The sequence below is a fragment of the Schistocerca nitens genome, chromosome 2 (assembly GCF_023898315.1).
Source record: "Schistocerca nitens isolate TAMUIC-IGC-003100 chromosome 2, iqSchNite1.1, whole genome shotgun sequence".
In the NCBI taxonomy this organism is placed as follows: Eukaryota; Metazoa; Arthropoda; class Insecta; order Orthoptera; family Acrididae; genus Schistocerca; species Schistocerca nitens.
Genome location: NC_064615.1, coordinates 762,619,395 through 762,640,156, shown reverse-complemented (window position 1 = coordinate 762,640,156; position 20,762 = coordinate 762,619,395). Strand labels below are relative to the sequence as shown.

The 20,762-nt window shown below is 38.9% G+C and overlaps 1 protein-coding gene across 2 annotated transcripts in view; it reads right to left on the bottom strand.

Moving 5' to 3' along the window:
- LOC126236994 (general transcription factor 3C polypeptide 1) overlaps window positions 1-20,762 on the bottom strand; it is a 351,606-nt gene that overhangs the window by 34,958 nt on the left and 295,886 nt on the right. For both annotated transcript variants that reach the window (XM_049946720.1, XM_049946718.1), the window contains exons 27-28: window positions 2,140-2,555; window positions 1,808-1,964 (exon numbers count right to left, since the gene is read on the bottom strand). In XM_049946720.1, coding sequence (XP_049802677.1) covers window positions 1,808-1,964; window positions 2,140-2,555 — 573 coding nt within the window. The remainder of the gene's footprint in view (window positions 1-1,807; window positions 1,965-2,139; window positions 2,556-20,762) is intronic.

Sequence of the window (20,762 nt, the reverse complement as noted above, 5' to 3'; positions counted from 1 at the left end):
CATGGACACCAATGACATCACACATTTCAAGGGCTTTTTGGGCGTTTTTATAATCATGAGTCCTTTCAGACAGATGAACGTGCAGGGAGGCAGCGGACTGTGCGTACCAGTTCTGGAGGACTGGGTTCTACAGGGTACTGAGAAGAAGCCTACCACAAGCTCCAAGGCAATTGGCCCACTAAGATGGGGTAAGCCAAAGTATGATTATGTGTATCCTGCATGACAACTGCCACTATCCCTATCACCTGCAATGAGTGCAGGGATTATCAGCAGCAGCCAGAGGAACTTTCATTTGTCAGTGCTATCTATCGTGGCAACAATGCATTTCCAGACACATGTTCATAGGACCTCTTTTCCGCATTTCCAGTCAGGAATCCATCCCTGCAGTTCGTCAGTTTTATTAATGTTCATCCAGTAGAGGGGATGAGCTGTAAGAACAAAAAATGGCAGAAACTAGTTGATGCTGGTGTTTGGAGAAGGGGAAGGTTAGCCACCAGCAACAAAGCAGTGAAAAAATGAAAATGATCATATGGTATTGTTGGTCGGGATGTCCCAGTCAGCCGCCAAATGATAATCTTATTTCATTCGGTGCCACATTGGATGACTAGCAGCCAATGATGAGGATGAAAGGATGATGAGGACAACACAACACCCAGACCCTGAGCGGAGAAAATCTCCAATCCGGCCAGGAATCGAACCCGGGCCCAGTGCATGGGAGGCACACAAAGCAGTAATATTGCAGCTCTGTGTCTGTATTTGAAAAGTGCTGGAACCTACAATGCTTCATGCAGAATTTCAAGCAATGAGCTGGCAGTGCGCTATGGTATAGTTCTGTTCTGCTCTGTATGTGCATTTTGATGCAATATTTTTGAGCGTATGCTAGTTGGTGATGTTTGCAACTGTATGTTCAGGAATAAACCAAAATATTTGGACTGAGTATTTGACTACGAGAGGCAACCCACCTGGCTAGTCGTGCAGTCTAACACACTGCTTCTCGAGCAGAAAGGCATGCCGGCTCGGCATGAATCCACCCAGCGGATTAGAATTGAGGTCTGGTGTGCCAGCCAGCCTGTGGATGGTTTTTAAGGCAGTTTTCCATCTGCCTCGGCGAATGCGGGCTGCTTCCCCTAATTCTGCCTCAGTTACACTATGTTGGCATTTGCTGTGCAAACACTGTCTCCATGTAGGCGTACACCATAATTGCTCTACCACCCAAACATTTGGGGTTACACTCATCTGGTACAAGAGGTTCCCGGGGAGGAGGGGGTCCACCGGTGGCCAAACCGCATAATAACCCTGGGTTTGGTGTGGGCGGCGGTGGGGTGAGTGGACTGCTGTAGCCTGTTGTGGGGCTGTGAACCACTGAGGGCTATGGTGGGGACGAAGCTTCTCCGTCATTTCTAGGTCCCCAGTTCAATACACAATACACAAGGGAGGCAATGTAATCAACATCTAATTTCTTAGGGACTTCTCTTACGATAGGGTCACAAATGAATCTGCGGCCTACTCCTTCTGAACGTCTTAACCACTGCACAAAATGATTTGTTTTTTGGGGATTCAATAGTGTAGGAACCTAGAAGATGGTGCTGGATCACTGTAAGAAGGGGTTTCCACTGATCTTATGGGAACAGGTTGCAATCACATCATTCACTGGTGTGAGATAACAGTTTTGTAATGAGTCTTCACAAAGAAAAGGAAGACAAAATGTTGTTAATTTACACTGTTAAATTAGCACTACTCCAGTTTGCTATTATGTTATTACACATGCATTTTATCACTTTTTGCAAGCTCAGAAAACATTACTTACCTTAAATTGCTTCAATCTTGCCCCTAGCTCCCTCTTGCTTGCAAGGTAACTGATAATTTTCAACATCTTAGCCCAGTCTGAATCAGAATGTCCAGAATTAATGAATGATGTTCTTAGGTCTTCCTCATCAATTTTATCACTTTCAACACATATTCTCCTAAATGGCACAATATTTTGTCAGTGCACGGAAATTTATATTAAAAGTAAATATTTTAATACACAGAAAAATGAATATTTCTGACATTATTACAAGTAGTTAACATGTTCACATTAAGGAAATTCTGTTAGTTTCACTTACGGATGACTTAATGGATAAATAAGATAATACTTACGAACTTAAATCATCTAATGTGGATTTTATTTTTTCCTTTTCCAATGGATATATTGTTTTAATATAATCTTTGATTTCTTGATTGGTTTTATCACCAGATAACTTATTAATTTTGCAATATAGTGTGCATGAATTCACAACAAAAAAATCATGTGCATGCTGATTGTTTTCAACCATTTTATCCTCAAGTTCCTCTCGCATCATATACAATGCAATGCGAGAGGCAGTTCGCGCCAGGCTAGTAGCATTGCAAGTATTTGGATCATCAGTAGGTGAATAATCTGGGTCATTTTTGTCTTCTTCTTCATCTGACTCATCACTATTTGCTCCAGTCGAGGATCCATAATTCTTAAACAAAGCTGAAGATGAAAAGAATTCAGTTCCTGGTTTGTAGGACCGAAGGATCTCTTTATATCTCTGCAATCAAAAAAATGTATGTGTTTGAGTTATCAATATAGGAAATCACACATGCAAGAAAATACTGTAGTAGTTTATAATCAAATTCAGTAACTCATTCCCATTTTGAAAACAGTATATTATATATATGAATATATATTATAGGCATACATTGTAAATTTAGGATGGTGTTCTAAAAACATCTCTTAAATCAGCAATCCAACAACCTCTGCAAACATGAAAGCACACACAACAGAGGGATAAACTTGAAATGAAGATAAATAATGATTAGAAGATGAAGACATCAGATACAAGGGATGAAAAAGAATGGTGAGTATGTAGCATATGTGATGACCAGCAAACATTTTCATACTACAGGAGAAACCTACAATACATGGTTTCAGACAGGAAATGAGAGTTGGTGACTTTTCTTTAAAAATTATCAGTAGCAGAGAGTTATGAGAAATTGTTTCTACTGGATGGGGTTGATCTGTAAATGAGACTATGACAAAGTAGCATGACTTTCTAGAATGAAATTTTCACTCTGCAGTGGAGTGTGCACTGTTTTGAAAGTTCCTGGCAGTTTAAGCCTGTATGCTAGGACTTGAAACTGGAACATTGCTGTTTGCTGGCTGTTATCACAGGAAAGGTCTGAAAGTCCCAAGAAATTTTGGTCATATATGAAGGCTGTTAGTGGAACAAAATTGTGGATCAGACAAGAATCAAAACAGAAAACAGCAAAGCAATACAGTAGTCCAAATATTGAATTCTGTCTTCAACAGTTGATTAAAAAAATCAAGGAATGTTGCCATTATTCAATAAATGTACTGCTACTGATATGAGTGACTTAGTAATCAGTACTAGTGATACTGAACTGGCTGTAATTGCTAAAACTCCAGAAGGCTCCAGAGCCCACTGGAGATGCTGTCCTGTTTTACACAAAAGTATCAAGTGAATTGCATAGTTTATCAGAGATCTCTTGAGCAGATATATGACCCATGGGATTGACAAAGCATCTATGTACAATAAAGCCCTGTTAACCTGATTGGCAAAGGGATAGGATGCAATCATTTAGAACAGCAGTGTCTGTGGGGCACAAAAAAAGGTGGATAAAGAGGAAGTCTCAATACTAGGTGTCGGGCTTGACCATTTATATAGTGAACATATGACAGACAAGGTAAACAACATGGTGCCATATCACTGGAGATATTTTGCACTGGAGATATTTTGGTATGTAAACAACACAGACAGTTTTTATTATGAAAATTTACTAGTCAGGAAAGTAGTAGTACAACTATTATGATCAATCACATACAGATAAAACATTTATGGAAAGAAAATTACTTGAGTACCATAAAAACAAGTTCTACTGTTGTTATGGACATAACGACACAAAGACAAACTAAAATTTATTTATCATAAATAAATCATAGTTAGTATGAGAAAATACCCTTTAACTGTACAGCTCAAGTGGAGACTGTCATATGTAGTTTTGAACATACATGCTTTTCAGAGGTAAATTGTAAAGGGTTTGACAAGAACTATTTGTCCGAAATAAACCAAATCATGTATTATAAAAACAGTCTACAGCTGTATTGGAGACCACGATGCACAGCATGGACTAAGATATATATTTATAGTAAACCAGTGGAAAAATGCTTCTATTGGAGCACAAAAACGGCAAATATGCTCTTCTTTTTTAAACGATTGTGACAGAAAAGTGGGGTACTGGCTGCCTCATTCTCCTTCCTCCACACCTTTAAAATTTTTCGCAAAAATCTTTTCACGCAAACATATTCACACACTTATTAACATGCAACTCACCTACCATTTAACTCACTCACATTCACTAGTCCATTCCTGTAAGTCTATTATGTCCTTCCACTCCCAACTGCCCATTCTCCCTCACTCATTTGGCATAACTCTTTGTCATTATCTCTTTGTGGCTCTCCTATTGTCACTGTCTCCTGTCTCACAGCCACAGTTGCCTTCATTCTGTCCTACTACTACCGTCTTGTATCACTGCCTTTGTCTTCCTCTTGTTCTCTCTTACCCCTATTCTCTTATTCACTCCTTCTCACTGCTACTCTCTCTTCTCACTGTCACTATCTCGCTCTTCCTCACTGTCACTATTATATACTCTGTCTCTCACTATCACTGGCTGTCACTCACTTCTGCTTTCTGCTTCCCTTTATTCCTCTCCCACTGGTTCTGCCTCCTTCACTTTTTCCTGGTACTATTCTCTCACTGTCTACTACGTTCTACTGTCAGTGTGTTCCTCTCTTTCTCACACACTGTCGTGGTCTTCTTTGCATTTTCTATACCACAATTACTGTCTACTATCTTCCAGTATTTATTAATTCTCCGTCTCTTTGCCGCTGCCATCTCTCTTAGCATAAAAAAGTGTGAATATGTTCACACAAAAATATTTTTGGAAAATTTTTAAAGGTCCTAAGGAAGGACCAATGTGGCAGCTGGTACCCCACTTCTCAGTCAGAGTCTTTTAATAAAGAGAAGCATATTTGCCTTTTTTGTGCTCCAGTAACAGCATTTTTTCGTTGGTTCCTTTCTTGCCCTGCCACTGCAGGCCATGTCACTCATATGAAAAGAATCTGATGGGCCAGTAAAATTTTGATAATTTACGTATGTGAAACTGAAATAATGCAAAACTAATTTTTCATTTGCTTCAGCACTAAAACGTGGAGTTCCCAAAACCCTTCTGGTGATAACAGGCACACTTTATATCATACGTCTCTGTGCTATGTCAATTTCTAAACTGTTTCCACCTCACACTGCATTTTACGTGCACATGTAGGGTGACTTCGAGCCTCTGTATCTTGGAAACGGATAAAGAGATCTAGAAAAGTTTCAAGGTTGTTTGAGACCTAAATCTTAGGAACATATCATAAAAATTATAGCCATTGTCTGTGCATAGTTGTCTTGGAACCCATAACTCGGTTTGATCCGCTGCTGACAGCGAAAAAATACTTTTACGGGGTTTCTTCAGGCACTGCCCTTGGATTTATGCAAATGCAGCATTAATTCATGGGTAAAACCATCATCAATCAATCAATTTAATTTTTATGTGTATGAGTAGGGTAAATTTGAACCTCTGTATCTGGGCAACAGATAATGTGCACTCTCTTTGCATTTCATTTCTTGCAGGAAATGCTTCTCTGCAAGCTTATGTGTTTTGTGACTTGAGTTTCTACTGTAAGTTTTTTTTTCCCCTCGAAATAAAATACTTATGAAAAAAGTAGCTGAAGGAGTGGGTTTTAATTTTCTAATGTCACTGAGAAAGGCACCTGTTCGTGAAATTTCCATGCATTGGAAAGTTAAAGTAACCTACTGTCCATTTATTTGAAAATAAATATTCAGTTGCTGCAAGTATTTGTTTTCTGCTGGTGTCCCTGTTTGATTTTGACCCGTATTTCAAGCAAACTGCTCATGATGGCAAATCAGTGCCATAGACTGAAACTAGAACATAACAACTTGCTAGGCAAGAAAACAACTGTAAAGTAGAATATGTGAACTAGCATTTTTCAGAGTAACGCAATCTGCAACAGAGTGAGGTGCAATCTGCACTACAGTTTTCAATACTTTATTAGTCTGCATCTGAGATGGAATAGATTATTTATTGACCTACTAGTATTTTTCATACGACTGCCACAGTTAAAGTATGCAATGGGTTAAGTTTTATGTAATAATTACATGGAACAAAAAACTGTTTACTCAATACATGAAAATGAGTTTATCACAACCACAAAACACATTTTTAAAATATGTTTTTTTGAAGAATTCTTGAATCGAACAGAATTTGATGCAATGAAGCCATATGTCTAGTACTCTGTCATATTTATTTAATGACAGTGAACAAGAAGTAGGTGGGAATGAGTTGAAAAATTACATGCTTAGATAATTTTATTTGTTTTAAAAAAAGAAATGACCTGTTTACATAATTTGTCCAATTATTTGGATATTTGATTATTTGGATCCAGTCCAGTACCAAGTCATCCAGATAACCGGAGTGTGCTAATTGATCCATCATGCAAAGGGTTCAGCAGTCCTGGAGTAAAATACACAGGAATAAAAGAGACTTCACTGTAGACAGCAGATCAAAGAATGGTCAATTCAACATGCTCTGTATTCATGACATTGAAAAGCTTGAAGGTACAGCATATTGTGATGAACATAAGAGCAACAAAGTAGTGCCCAACAAGTGCAGAAAATGCGTGAAATACTACTCTTCAAATATACTGGCATTATGTTATTATATTCCTTACCAGACTGATTAAGTAAGAGCTTGGCTGACTACTGATGTGCTGTATTTACACTACAAAAAACCTTGTACTGAGCAATCAGTGTTCTTTAGATGGTATGTACACAAAAAAATCAGAAGCTTTTCCCACCACTGATTTGACAAGCACAGAAACTGTCCAATTTAACTTGCACAAAAAATTAACAATATTTAATTTTTAAGGCTCACAAATTATACCTGGTAGTAATTTATAAACAATGTAAACAGCATTTTGTAATGTAACATTGGCATTTTTGAGTGCCCCTACATAATAAATAAATCAGACCACAGAAAATGAAAATAGTATGGATGTCTTAAAACATAATGCAAAAATTTTCATAAAACAGATTAGGATTTAATGTCCTACCAGACAGCACAGTCTAATATTGGACAAACTGACCATGGTCTAAATATTAGCGGCATTCACCTTAAGCAATTTAGGGAAACCATGGAAAACCCAAATCAGAATAGGTGGACAGAAATTTGAAACCTGATCCACCTGAATTTGAGACCAGTGCCTTCATCGCTACGCCACCTTGCTCAATATTTTATTAACATATCACAATAAGCACATTCTGAATAAATTACAAACAAAGCTGCACAGTAGAGATAGTACGCCTACTCCTCCACATACTCAGTAAATACTTTAAAGGATTAGAATTTGTATGACCAACATATTTACTTAATGTATATGAATATTCCCCTCCATGAACCATGGACCTTGCCGTTGGTGGGGAGGCTTGCGTGCCTCAACGATACAGATAGCTGTACCGTAGGTGCAACCACAACAGAGAGGTATCTGTTGAGAGCTAGACAAATGTGTGTTCCTGAACAGAGGCAGCAGACTTTTCAGTAGTTGCAGGGGCAACAGTCTGGATGATTGACTGATCTGGCCTTGTAACACTAACCAAAACGGCCTTGCTGTGCTGGTACTGCGAACGGCTGAAAGCAAGGGGAAACTACAGCCGTAATTTTTCCCAAGGGCATGCAGCTTTACTGTATGGTTAAATGATGATGGCATCCTCTTGGGTAAAATGTTCCAGAGGTAAAATAGTCCCCCATTCAGATCTCCGGGCGGGTACTACTCAGGACGACGTTGTTATCAGAAGAAAGAAAACTGGCGTTCTACGGATCGGAGTGTGGAATGTCAGATCTCTTAATCAGGCAGGTAGGTTAGAAACTTTAAAAAGGGAAATGGATAGGTTAAAGTTAGATATAGTGGGAATTAGTGAAATTCGGTGGCAGGAGGAACAAGATTTCAGGTCAGGTGAATACAGGGTTATAAATACAAAATCAAATAGGGGTAATGCAGGAGTAGGTTTAATAACAAATAAAAAAATAGGAGTGCGGGTAAGCTACTACAAACAGCATAGTGAATGCATTATTGTGGCCACGATAGACACGAAGCCCATGCCTGACAGTAGTACAAGTTTATATGCCAACTAGCTCTGCAGATGATGAAGAAATCGATGAAATGTATGATTGGATAAAAGAAATTTTCAGGTAATGAAGGGAGACGAAAATTTAATAGTCATGGGTGACTGGAATTCGAGAGTAGGAAAAGGGATAGAAGGAAACATAGTAGGTGAATATAGATTGGGGGGTAAGAAATGAAAGAGGAAGCCGTCTGGCAGAATTTTGCACGGAGCATAATTTAATCATAGCTAACACTTGGTTCAAGAATCATAAAAGAAGGTTGTATAGAATCCTGGAGAAACTAAACGGTATCAGATAGATTATATAATGGTAAGACAGAGATTTAGGAACCAGGTTTTAAATTGTAAGACATTTCCAGGGGCAGATGTGGACTGACCACAATCTATTGGTTATGAACTGTAGATTAAAACTGAAGAAATTGCAAAAAAAAAAAAAAATGGGAATTTAAGGAGATGGCACCTGGATAAACTGACTAAACCAGAGGTTGTACAGAGTTTCAGGGAGAGTGTAAGGGAACAACTGACAGGAATGAGGGAAAGAAATACAGTAGAAGAAGAATGGGTAGCTCTGAGGGATGAAGTAGTGAAGGCAGCAGAGGATCAAGTGGGTAAAAAGACGAGGGCTAGTAGAAATCCTTGGGTAACAGAAGAAATATTGAATTTAATTGATGAAAGGAGAAAATATAAAAATGTAGTAACTGAAGGAGGCAAAAAGGAATACAAACGTCTCAAAAATGAGATCGAGAGGAAGTGCAAAATGGCTAAGCAGGGATGGCTAGAGGACAAATGTAAGGATGTAGAGGCTTATCTCACGAGGGGTGAGATAGATCCTGCCTACATGAAAATGAAAGAGACCTTTGGAGAGAAGAGAACCACTTGCATGAATATCAAGAGCTCAGATGGCAACCCAGTTCTAAGCAAAAAAGGGAAGGCAGAAAGGTGGAAGGAGTATATAGACGGTTTATACAAGGGCGATGTACTTGAGGACAGTATTATGGAAATGGAAGAGGATGTAGATGAAGATGAAATGGGAGATAAGATACTGCGTGAAGAGTTTGACGGAGCACTGAAAGACCTGAGTCGAAACAAGGCCCCGGGAGTAGACAACATTCCATTAGAACTACTGATGGCCTTGGGAGAGCCAGTCATGACAAAACTCTACCATCTGGTGAGCAAGATGTATGAGACAGGCGAAATACCCACAGACTTCAAGAAGAATATAATAATTCCAATACCAAAGAAAGCAGGTGTTGACAGATGTGAGAATTACCGAACAATCAGTTTAATAAGTCACAGCTGCAACATACTAACGCGAATTCTTTACAGACAAATAGAAAAACTAGTAGAAGCCGACCTCGGGGAAGGTCAGTTTGGATTCCGTAGAAATGTTGGAACACGTGAGGCAATACTAACCTTACGACTTATCTTAGAAGAAAGATTAAGAAAAGGCAAACCTACGTTTCTAGCATTTGTAGACTTAGAGAAAGCTTTTGACAATGTTGACTGGAATACTTGCTTTCAAATTCTGAAGGTGGCAGGGGTAAAATACAGGGAGCGAAAGGCTATTTACCATTTGTACAGAAACCAGATGGCAGTTATAAGAGTCGAGGGACATGAAAGGGAAGCAGTGGTTGGGAAGGGAGTGAGACAGGGTTGTAGTCTCTCCCCGATGTTATTCAAATGGTTCAAATGGCTCTGAGCACTATGGGACTTAACTTCTGAGGTCATCAGTCCCCTAGAACTTAGAACTACTTAAACCTAACTATCCTAAGGACATCACACACATCCATGCCCGAGGCAGGATTCGAACCTGCGACCGTAGCGGTCGCGCGGTTCCAGACTGTAGCGCCTAGAACCGCTCGGCCACTCCGACCGGCCTGAAGTTATTCAATCTGTATATTGAGTAAGCAGTGAAGGAAACAAAAGAAAAGTTCGGAGTAGGTATTAAAATCCATGGAGAAGAAATAAAAACTTTGAGGTTCGCCGATGACATTGTAATTCTGTCAGGGACAGCAAAGGACTTGGAAGAGCAGTTGAACGGAATGGGCAGTGTCTTGAAAGGAGGATACAAGGTGAACATCAACAAAAACAAAACAAGGATAATGGACTGTTGTCAAATTAAGTCGGGTAATGCTGAGGGAATTAGATTAGGAAATGAGACTCTTAAAGTAGTAAATGAGTTTTGCTATTTGGGGAGTAAAATAACTGATGATGGTCGAAGTAGAGAGGATATCAAATGTAGACTGGCAATGGCAAGGAAAGCGTTTCTGAAGAAGAGAAATTTGTTAACATCGAGTATAGATTTAAGTGTCAGGAAGTCTTTTCTGAAAGTATTTGTATGGAGTGTAGCCATGTATGGAAGTGAAACATGGACAATAAATAGTTTGGACAAGAAGAGAATAGAAGCTTTCAAAATGTGGTGCTACAGAAGAATGTTGAAGACTAGGTGGGTAGATCACGTAACTAATGAGGAGGTATTGAATAGGATTGGGGAGAAGAGAAGGTTGTGGCACAACTTGACTAGAAGAAGGGATCGATTGGTAGGACATGTTCTGAGGCATCAAGGGATCACAAATTTAGCATTGGAGGGCAGCGTGGAGGGTAAAAATCGTAGAGGGAGACCAAGAGATGAATACACTAAGCAGATTCAGAAGGATGTAGGTTGCAGTAGGTACTGGGAGATGAAGAAGCTTGCACAGGATGGAGTAGCATGGAGAGCTGCATCAAACCAGTCTCAGGACTGAAGACCACAACAACAACATATAAATATTCTTCAGTGCTACATTTAGCATTCCACGCCACTTCAGCACAACAAACCATACCAAAATATGCCATAGTGTATCAAATTGTATTAAATATGAGTAGTGAATTGATTTAACTTTGTCATTGTGACATAACAAGCTTAATAATATGAAACTAAAGTAGAGTTATAAATGAAAAGTTGGTTGGTATCACTAACGCACAATTACACTTTCACATTTCAGTGTAATCTAGACCTCAGCATATGTTACAGATCAGTCTGTCACAACAACCTAACTGCATATATTAAAGTACTGTTGAAAAAAGTTTTGTCACAGTAAATGTACTTCCAATATTTGAGACTATCTTTCTAAGAAAGAAAATGTGGTATGGCTGCTACGTGGTATTCTGTGTGGGACAGTCACGCCCTGTCTGCGGATTGGCTGAAAGACAAGATGTCCAAACCTTTTCAATACCTCACAGATACAAATCGTCTAAATGATCATATCGTATCTCTCAGCCAATCAGACAAAAAAGACTTCATGCAATATACTGGTAGATGCTTCCTGGGGTTAGGAAAGAACACAGACCATAGTCATCAACAAAACACATTCATTCAACTACCATTGCATATAACTGACATTTATGTGTAGTAGAATACTAGAACAGATTTAGTTGAAGTGTTATAATCTAATTGGAACAAAATAACTTTCTCCACTGAAATCAGGTTCCAAAACTACTGATCAGGCAAAACTCAAATTGTGCTCTACCCATACGACACCCTCAGTGCCATGGGTAGAGGTAAACAGTGTGACTCAATGTTTCTACACTTTTGAAAAGCTTTTGAGTCAGTACTACATCAATGTCTCCTAAGGAAACTATATTCCTATGGGTATCTAACCAGAGTTGAAACTGGATGGAACACTTCCGGACAAGCAGCATACAGCACATAATCCTGGATGGAGAGTCAGCAACAGAGAAGGAAGTAATACTGTATATGGTGTGCCAAGAGGAGTTTAATAGGACCATTATTTAGCGTTCATGTTATATCATTAATTACTTAACAGGCAGTATTCCATTTTTAAACATTCCTTTAAATGGAAGTATACAGGATTGCTATGAAAGTTTAATTCTCACATAACTAAAGGTGAGTGATATAGTTATTAATGTCAGCAATGTTGAGAAACAGCTAAAATTTAACAATCCCCAGGGCACAATGGAATCCCTGTCCAGATTCTATACAGAACTTATAGATATGTTAGCGCCTCTTTCACCCACAATATGTTGTAAATCTCATTGACAATAAACTGATTGAATGTGGAATCAGTCTAATTATGATACAGGCTGCATATGGGGAAATCTACTGATATAGGAGACTGTGACAAAGACAGATTTTTATGGATGGCACCAGAGAACAAGCATCTTGAAAATGGCAAAACTGGTCATTTGTTCATGTGCTACTGTTGTGATAATCAATGGATAGTTGTTGTAGGATGGTGACACCACGAGTAGGTGAAACAATGTTGGAAGACTGTGCATCATCGCAGAACAAGGGGGTCAAAAGATCACCTGTTCTGTAAAGCAAGACAGGAGTGACCTGTGGAAGATCTGATGACAGAGTAAACACTGTGAAAGCAAAAGCATTCCGGAGCACAATGTGCAGCATATTCTGATGAACAAGGGGCTGCGCAGCATACAACCCGTATATGTTACCGTGGATATCCAACAGCATTGTCAGTTACAATTCCAGTGGGCATAGGATAATTGAGATTGATGAATGATGTTTCTTGTTACATGCCTGGCTATGTTTTAATCTGCACTCACATGCCAAAGATAAACTCACTTTTAAAGGCCATGTTCCAAAAACTTCAAGTAAAATTTAAACATGCTTTTGAAGTTAATTGAATCAAAACTCTTGCACGAGCCATAACGTACTGTGTCCTTTTGAGTACAGTGCAAAATGTACTTTGTGCTATTGCATCAGCTGAAATCTATACAGGGTGTCCCAGGAGGAATGATCAATACTCAGGGATATGACAAGAATGGTCATTCTAAGTGAACATGTCTACTAGATATGAGCCCCAAAGTGCATACCTTAAGATCAATGAGCACTTCTTCATCTTACAATACCATGAAGCAAATATCTTCTGCTGCAAGCTCTTTCCTTTCCATATTTTTGGAGTAGGTAGTAAGGACCAAAATAAAAAAAAAGTCTAGTAAATATGTGCTCTAAAATGAATACCATAAAAGCTATGAGCACTTGTTCAGTAGAAAAGACATATTTCAGGGCAGTGAAGAGGAACACGTGCTCGAAGCTCTTAAGGTATGCACTTTAAAGGCCATGTTTACGTGACATTTTTTCCTTGTTTTGGTTCATATTACCATCTCTCAAAGAGTACAAGAGATTAGTTTCACAATATCAGAGATGAATAAGTTCTCATAGCTCTTCAGGTATTCATTTTAGAACCCATATTTATTAGACTTTTTTGCTTTGAATGATCATTCCGTCATATCCTGGAGTATTGACCATTCCTCTTGGGACACACTGTAGCAATGTGTTATAACATTTTAGGCACAGTAGCCACAAATATCAGAATCAGTCATTTAAATTTCAGTGTATATCTACATGAATAAGCACAGATTTTTCAGAATTTTCAGAAAGTACAAAACCTGTGCACAACATTTTGTAGTAAATCGGCATTTTGTGATTTACAGATAATGCAGTGCATATTAAGACAAATGCATACATTACTTTTAGCTTTTTTTCTGACAAGAGGAGTGCATATTGTTTGCATTTATCATAAATTAATGTTGTTTTCTATTTTGTTTGTGACCACAACCTCAAAAAAAGTTGAAGGAAATCAGTAGCTTCTCCCCACGTATTTCTGTTGCTTTAATAGAAATCTCATTTCTTTTAAAGGGGACTAGTAATACCATTAGCTTAACATCTCCTGAAATTAAAAGCGAATCAGCAAACTTAGTTAAAATGTTCTCTAAAACATAGAACCAACTACAATGCAATGAATGTTGTTCTTAGACATGAGGTGAGTTAGCTGATGATGTAAGCAGGTGGAAATTGCCCTTCCTACTGTCAAGCTATTGAAAGCCACTGTGAAGGGGTGCACTGAGATGGCTACTGAGAGTTAAGTATCAGAGATACCAAAGGTAGATCTATGTGCCCCGTACAGCAGAAACAGGGACCAGGGGGAAATCAGGTTGTATACCCATTCCCATAACCAACAAGTCTAAGGTGCTGTCTTCCACTGGAGCTGACGTAGAGCCAGTGAGACACACTTCACCTGTCAGTACACCTGCCACCCTCTGTGACAAGCAGAGGCAAATGCAAAAGGGTAGGAGTCTATTAATCATTGGCAGTTCAAATATATTGTGAATTTTGAAGCCCCTTAGGGAAATGGCAGGATGAGGTGGGATGGGAAGGAATACAAGGTGCACTCAGTGTTTATGCCTAGGGATCTCATTTAACAGGCTGAAGAGGATATTCTGGTTGCCACTAAGGAGATGTGTTAGAACCAACTGCAGATTTTGGTGTACGTTGAAACAAATGATGCCTGCCATCTGGGCTCTGAGGTCATACTTTGATCATTCCAGCCATTGGCAGAGATGGTTGAGAATACTAGCCTTGCTAACAGAATTTCAACAAAGCTCACAATCTGTAGTATTGTCCCCAGAACCGGTTCAGAGTCAACTGGGAAAGTTGAACCAGAGACTCTGAAAATCCTGTAAGAAGGTAGGCCATCGTTTCCCAACCTGCTTTCAGGGGGTTCGCCAAAACTCTTTTCTCCATGGTTTGTTTCAAGGTTATGCCTATTACTGTTTCCTTAGTTTTTGTGGTACTGTTATAAAAATAAAAATATTATTATTCCAGAATGAGATTTTCACTCTGCAGCGGGGTGTGCGCTGATATGAAACTTCCTGGCAGATTAAACTGTGTGTCGGACTGAGACTCAAACTCGGGACCTTTAAGGCAAAGGTCCTGAGTTCGAGTCTCAGTCCGGCACACAGTTTTAATCTGCCAGGAAATATTATTATTACCTTAAAATTAAATTAACATTATAATGCCCCTTGTTATGTATGTGTAACATCGAGAATTTGTCACATTATTTCGACAATAAATTAATATTTACCACAAATGCATGGTACAGTTATGTAACAACATTAGGAATGCATTTGATTTTGCTACAATGGAAATTTAGTCTGTCAGCTTCTTTGTGTTCTAACAATACTAACAACAGTATTGTGACCCTATCAAGGAATGGTTACGTAGCAGTCAGGCCATTGATCTTCCACAATAGCTTACTTAGTTTCCATTCACATTAAAATGGATAACTGGTTGAAAAGTGGAAGTTTCAAAGCGAAACAGGATTTAACAAAATCACAAATTAGTGTTGTGTCAACAGATCATTCAGCTTCTAGTGATATGTGTCAATCTGACAAAAGTGAAGCATGTGCAAAGAAAAGAACATATGGCGAAAATTACAGTAGGTTTGGATTTTCATAAATATTTGACAAGTACTGTTCAAGACCAGAGTGTTGTACGTGGTGGCATTTTTGCTAATAGTAGTCTGAAACCTTCTCCACTGATGCCATTTAGAAACTAAACAACCTACTCACTTTTTCCATGTAAACTTAATGAGTGGAAAAAAGATTTAACGACTTCTGAATATGCTCAAAACAGTAACAATGAGAATGCTCTTGAAGCATCTTATTGCATTACCTACAAAGTTTCTAAAACTGCAGAACTTCATTCGACACCTGAAGATTTAATGCGGCCATGTATAAATGATGTAGTACAGTGCATGCTTGGAGACTCTTTTACAGAAAAAGTCAATATGGTACAACTGTCCAACAATACGATCAACCGCCAAATTAAAGACATGTCCAATTATGTCGATAATGACATTTTGGGAAGAATTTGTACCAGGCCTTCATTTGTGATTCAACTTGACGAATCGACTGATGTTATCAATTTAGCCATTTTTTTACTTTACATCTGATATATTAATGGGGAGTATGTAGAAGATAAGCTACTATTCTGCACACCCTCAAAAAAGAGAACTTTTGGGGGAGGTAAATTTAAGTTAATCAATAAATACTGCGCAAAAATTCAATATACTAGACTTGCTGTGTAGGCATTTGTTCAGGTGGTGCGAAATCCATGGCAGGTTGCTATGTCGGGTTTGCTGTTCAAGTAAAATAGGTAGTGATGAATGATTCTTGGACACATTGTTGCTTTCATAGACAGGCTCTTGCTTCTAAATGCATGTCCAATGGATTGAAATCTGTGCTGAACAATGCAGTGAAAATAATTAATTTCAGTAAGGCTCACCCTACAAAGGCCCACATCTTTGAAGTGCTTTTTGAGGAAATGGGAAGCATTTATAAGTGTTTATTGTCTCACACTGAAGTTAGGTGTCTATCTTGAGATAGAGCTATTTCCGGACTGTATGAGCTTAAAGATGAAGTCTACATTTTTCTCACCAACCATATCTTTCACAAAAGAAAGTGCATGGAAGATGACATCTGGCTTTAGACTTTAGCTTATATGGCAGACATTTTCTCACAAATTAACAGTTTAAACTCTTTCTTGATGGGTCAAATATAAACATTTATATTGTGCAAGACTGTATTGAATCATTCATTAAAAAACTTAATTTTTGGGAAACGTGTTTCAATATGAGTCAAAAGGAGTGCTATGATACCCTGGTGGAAAAGTCATCTTTCTTTGAATGAAAATATCAAGAATATAGTTCCCCCATGAACCATGGACCTTGCCGTTGGTGGGGAGGCTTGCGTGCCTCAGCGATACAGATGGCCGTACTGTAGGTGCAACCACAACGGAGGGGTATCCGTTGAGAGGCCAGAAAAACATGTGGTTCCTGAAGAGGGGCAGCAGCCCTTTCAGTAGTTGCAGGGGCAACAGTCTGGATGATTGACTGGTCTGGCCTTGTAACACTAACCAAAACGGCCTTGCTGTGCTGGTACTGCGAACGGCTGAAAGCAAGGGGAAACTACAGCCGTAATTTTTCCCGAGGACATGCAGCTTTACTGTATGATTAAATGATGATGGCGTCCTCTTGGGTAAAATATTCCGGAGGTAAAATAGTCCCCCATTCGGATCTCCGGGCGGGGACTACTCAAGAGGACGTCGTTATCAGGAGAAAGAAAACTGGCATTCTACGGATCGGAGCGTGGAATGTCAGATCCCTTAATCGGGCAGGTAGGTTAGAAAATTTAAAAAGGGAAATGGATAGGTTAAAGTTAGATATAGTGGGAATTAGTGAAGTTCGGTGGCAGGAGGAACAAGACTTTTGGTCAGGTGATTACAGGGTTATAAATACAAAATCAAATAGGGGTAATGCAGGAGTAGGTTTAATAATGAATAAAAAAATAGGAGTGCGGGTTAGCTACTACAAACAGCATAGTGAACGCATTATTGTGGCCAAGATAGACACAAAGCCCATGCCTACTACAGTAGTACAAGTTTATATGCCAACTAGTTCTGCAGATGATGAAGAAATTGATGAAATGCATGACGAGATAAAAGAAATTATTCAGGTAGTGAAGGGAGATGAAAATTTAATAGTCATGGGTGACTGGAATTCGTCAGTAGGAAAAGGGAGAGAAGGAAACATAGTAGGTGAATATGGATTGGGGGGAAGAAATGAAAGAGGAAGCCGCCTTGTTGAATTTTGCACAGAGCATAACTTAATCATAGCTAACACTTGGTTCAAGAATCATAAAAGAAGGTTGTATACCTGGAAGAATCCTGGAGATACTAATAGGTATCAGATAGATTATATAATGGTAAGACAGAGATTTAGGAACCAGGTTTTAAATTGTAAGACGTTTCCAGGGGCAGATGTGGATTCTGACCACAATCTATTGGTTATGAACTGCAGATTGAAACTGAAGAAACTGCAAAAAGGTGGGAATTTAAGGAGATGGGACCTGGATAAACTGAAAGAACCAGAGGTTGTAGAGAGTTTCAGGGAGAGCATAAGGGAACAATTAACAGGAATGGGGGAAAGAAATACAGTAGAAGAAGAATGGGTAGCTCTGAGGGATGAAGTAGTGAAGGCAGCAGAGGATCAAGTAGGTAAAAAGACGAGGGCTAATAGAAATCCTTGGGTAACAGAAGAAATATTGAATTTAATTGATGAAAGGAGAAAATATAAAAATGCAGTAAATGAAGCAGGCAAAAGGGAATACAAACGTCTCAAAAATGAGATCGACAGAAAGTGCAAAATGGCTAAGCAGGGATGGCTAGAGGACAAATGTAAGGATGTAGAGGCTTGTCTCACTAGGGGTAAGATAGATACTGCCTACAGGAAAATTAAAGAGACCTTTGGAGAGAAGAGAACCACTTGTATGAATATCAAGAGCTCAGATGGCAACCCAGTTCTAAGCAAAAAAGGGAAGGCAGAAAGGTGGAAGGAGTATATAGACGGTTTATACAAGGGCGATGTACTTGAGGACAGTATTATGGAAATGGAAGAGGATGTAGATGAAGATGAAATGGGAGATAAGATACTGCGTGAAGAGTTTGACAGAGCACTGAAAGACCTGAGTCGAAACAAGGCCCCGGGAGTAGACAACATTCCATTAGAACTACTGATGGCCTTGGGAGAGCCAGTCATGACAAAACTCTACCATCTGGTGAGCAAGATGTATGAGACAGGCGAAATACCCACAGACTTCAAGAAGAATATAATAATTCCAATACCAAAGAAAGCAGGTGTTGACAGATGTGAAAATTACCGAACTATCAGTTTAATAAGTCACAGCTGCAACATACTAACGCGAATTCTTTACAGACAAATAGAAAAACTAGTAGAAGCCGACCTCGGGGAAGATCAGTTTGGATTCCGTAGAAAAGTTGGAACACGTGAGGCAATACTAACCTTACGACCTATCTTAGAAGAAAGATTAAGAAAAGGCAAACCTACGTTTCTAGCATTTGTAGACTTAGAGAAAGCTTTTGACAATGTTGACTGGAATACTCTCTTTCAAATTCTGAAGGTGGCAGGGGTAAAATACAGGGAGCGGAAGGCTATTTACAATTTGTACAGAAACCAGATGGCAGTTATAAGAGTTGAGGGGTATGAAAGGGAAGCAGTGGTTGGGAAAGGAGTGAGACAGGGTTGTAGCCTCTCCCCGATGTTATTCAATCTGTATATTGAGCAAGCAGTAAAGGAAACAAAAGAAAAATTCGGAGTAGGTATTAAAATTCATGGAGAAGAAGTAAAAACTTTGAGGTTCGCCGATGACATTGTAATTCTGTCAGAGGCAGCAAGGGACTTGGAAGAGCAGTTGAACGGAATGGACAGTGTCTTGAAAGGAGCATATAAGATGAACATCAACAAAAGCAAAACGAGGATAATGGAATGTAGTCGAATTAAGTCGGGTGATGCTGAGGATATTAGATTAGGAAATGAGACACTTAAAGTAGTAAAGGAGTTTTGCTATTTAGGGAGTAAAATAACTGATGATGGTCGAAGTAGAGAGGATATCAAATGTAGACTGGCAATGGCAAGGAAAGCGTTTCTGAAGAAGAGAAATTTGCTAACATCGAGTATAGATTTAAGTGTCAGGAAGTCGTTTCTGAAAGTATTTGTATGGAGTGTAGCCATGTATGGAAGTGAAACATGGACGATAACCAGTTTGGACAAGAAGAGAATAGAAGCTTTCAAAATGTGGTGCTACAGAAGAATGCTGAAGATAAGGTGGGTAGATCACGTAACTAATGAGGAGGTATTGAATAGGATTGGGGAGAAGAGAAGTTTGTGGCACAACTTGACTAGAAGAAGGGATCAGTTGGTAGGACATGTTTTGAGGCATCAAGGGATCACAAATTTAGCATTGGAGGGCAGCGTGGAGGGTAAAAATCGTAGAGGGAGACCAAGAGATCAATACTCTAAGCATATTCAGAAGGATGTGGGTTGTAGTAGGTACTGGGAGATGAAGAAACTTGCACAGGATAGAGTAGCATGGAGAGCTGCATCAAACCAGTCTCAGGACTGAAGACCACAACAACAACAGTTAAAGAACATTTGAAGGGACATTGAAAAATCTCAAGAGAATATTTCCCTGCTATGTCCAATAGTAACAAATGGATCTGCAATCCCTTCAAAGAGTCAACAATCTTAGAATCCACATAAAAAAAAAGAGCCGCTTCTTGAAATTTCCACTGATTTTCAGTTACAGAAAAAATAGATAGCAGTGAGATTTTTGGGGAAATTTAAGAGTATATCAAAAGGATAGACCAATGAAAAATGGAGGTAGTATATTTATTGCAATAAATAAGAAGCTCAAATCCACCAAGATAGAAATTGAATAGGATTGCGTAAGAGATTGTTTGGGCAAACTTAGTGTCATAAGGGCATCCTGTTGACCATGAGACTCAGCTCCAGATGTAACCAAAAACTTTACAGAGAAGCTAAGTTCACTAACATGTTTGTTCCCCACTCATACTGTCATTACTGGAAGAGACTTTAATCACACAAATATCAATTAGGAAAATTACAGTTTTGTAAGTAGTAGCCACGGCAAGATATCCTGCAATACATTCTTAAATGTGTTCTCTGATAACAACCTTGAACAGAATGTTTGGAAGCCCTATTGTAATGGAAACACATTGTAAGTAACAGATGTGACCTAGTATGTCCACATGGGGCAGCTGCAGCAATAATGATTACCAAAGTACAAAAGGCAACTAAAACATGTAGAAGATTCACA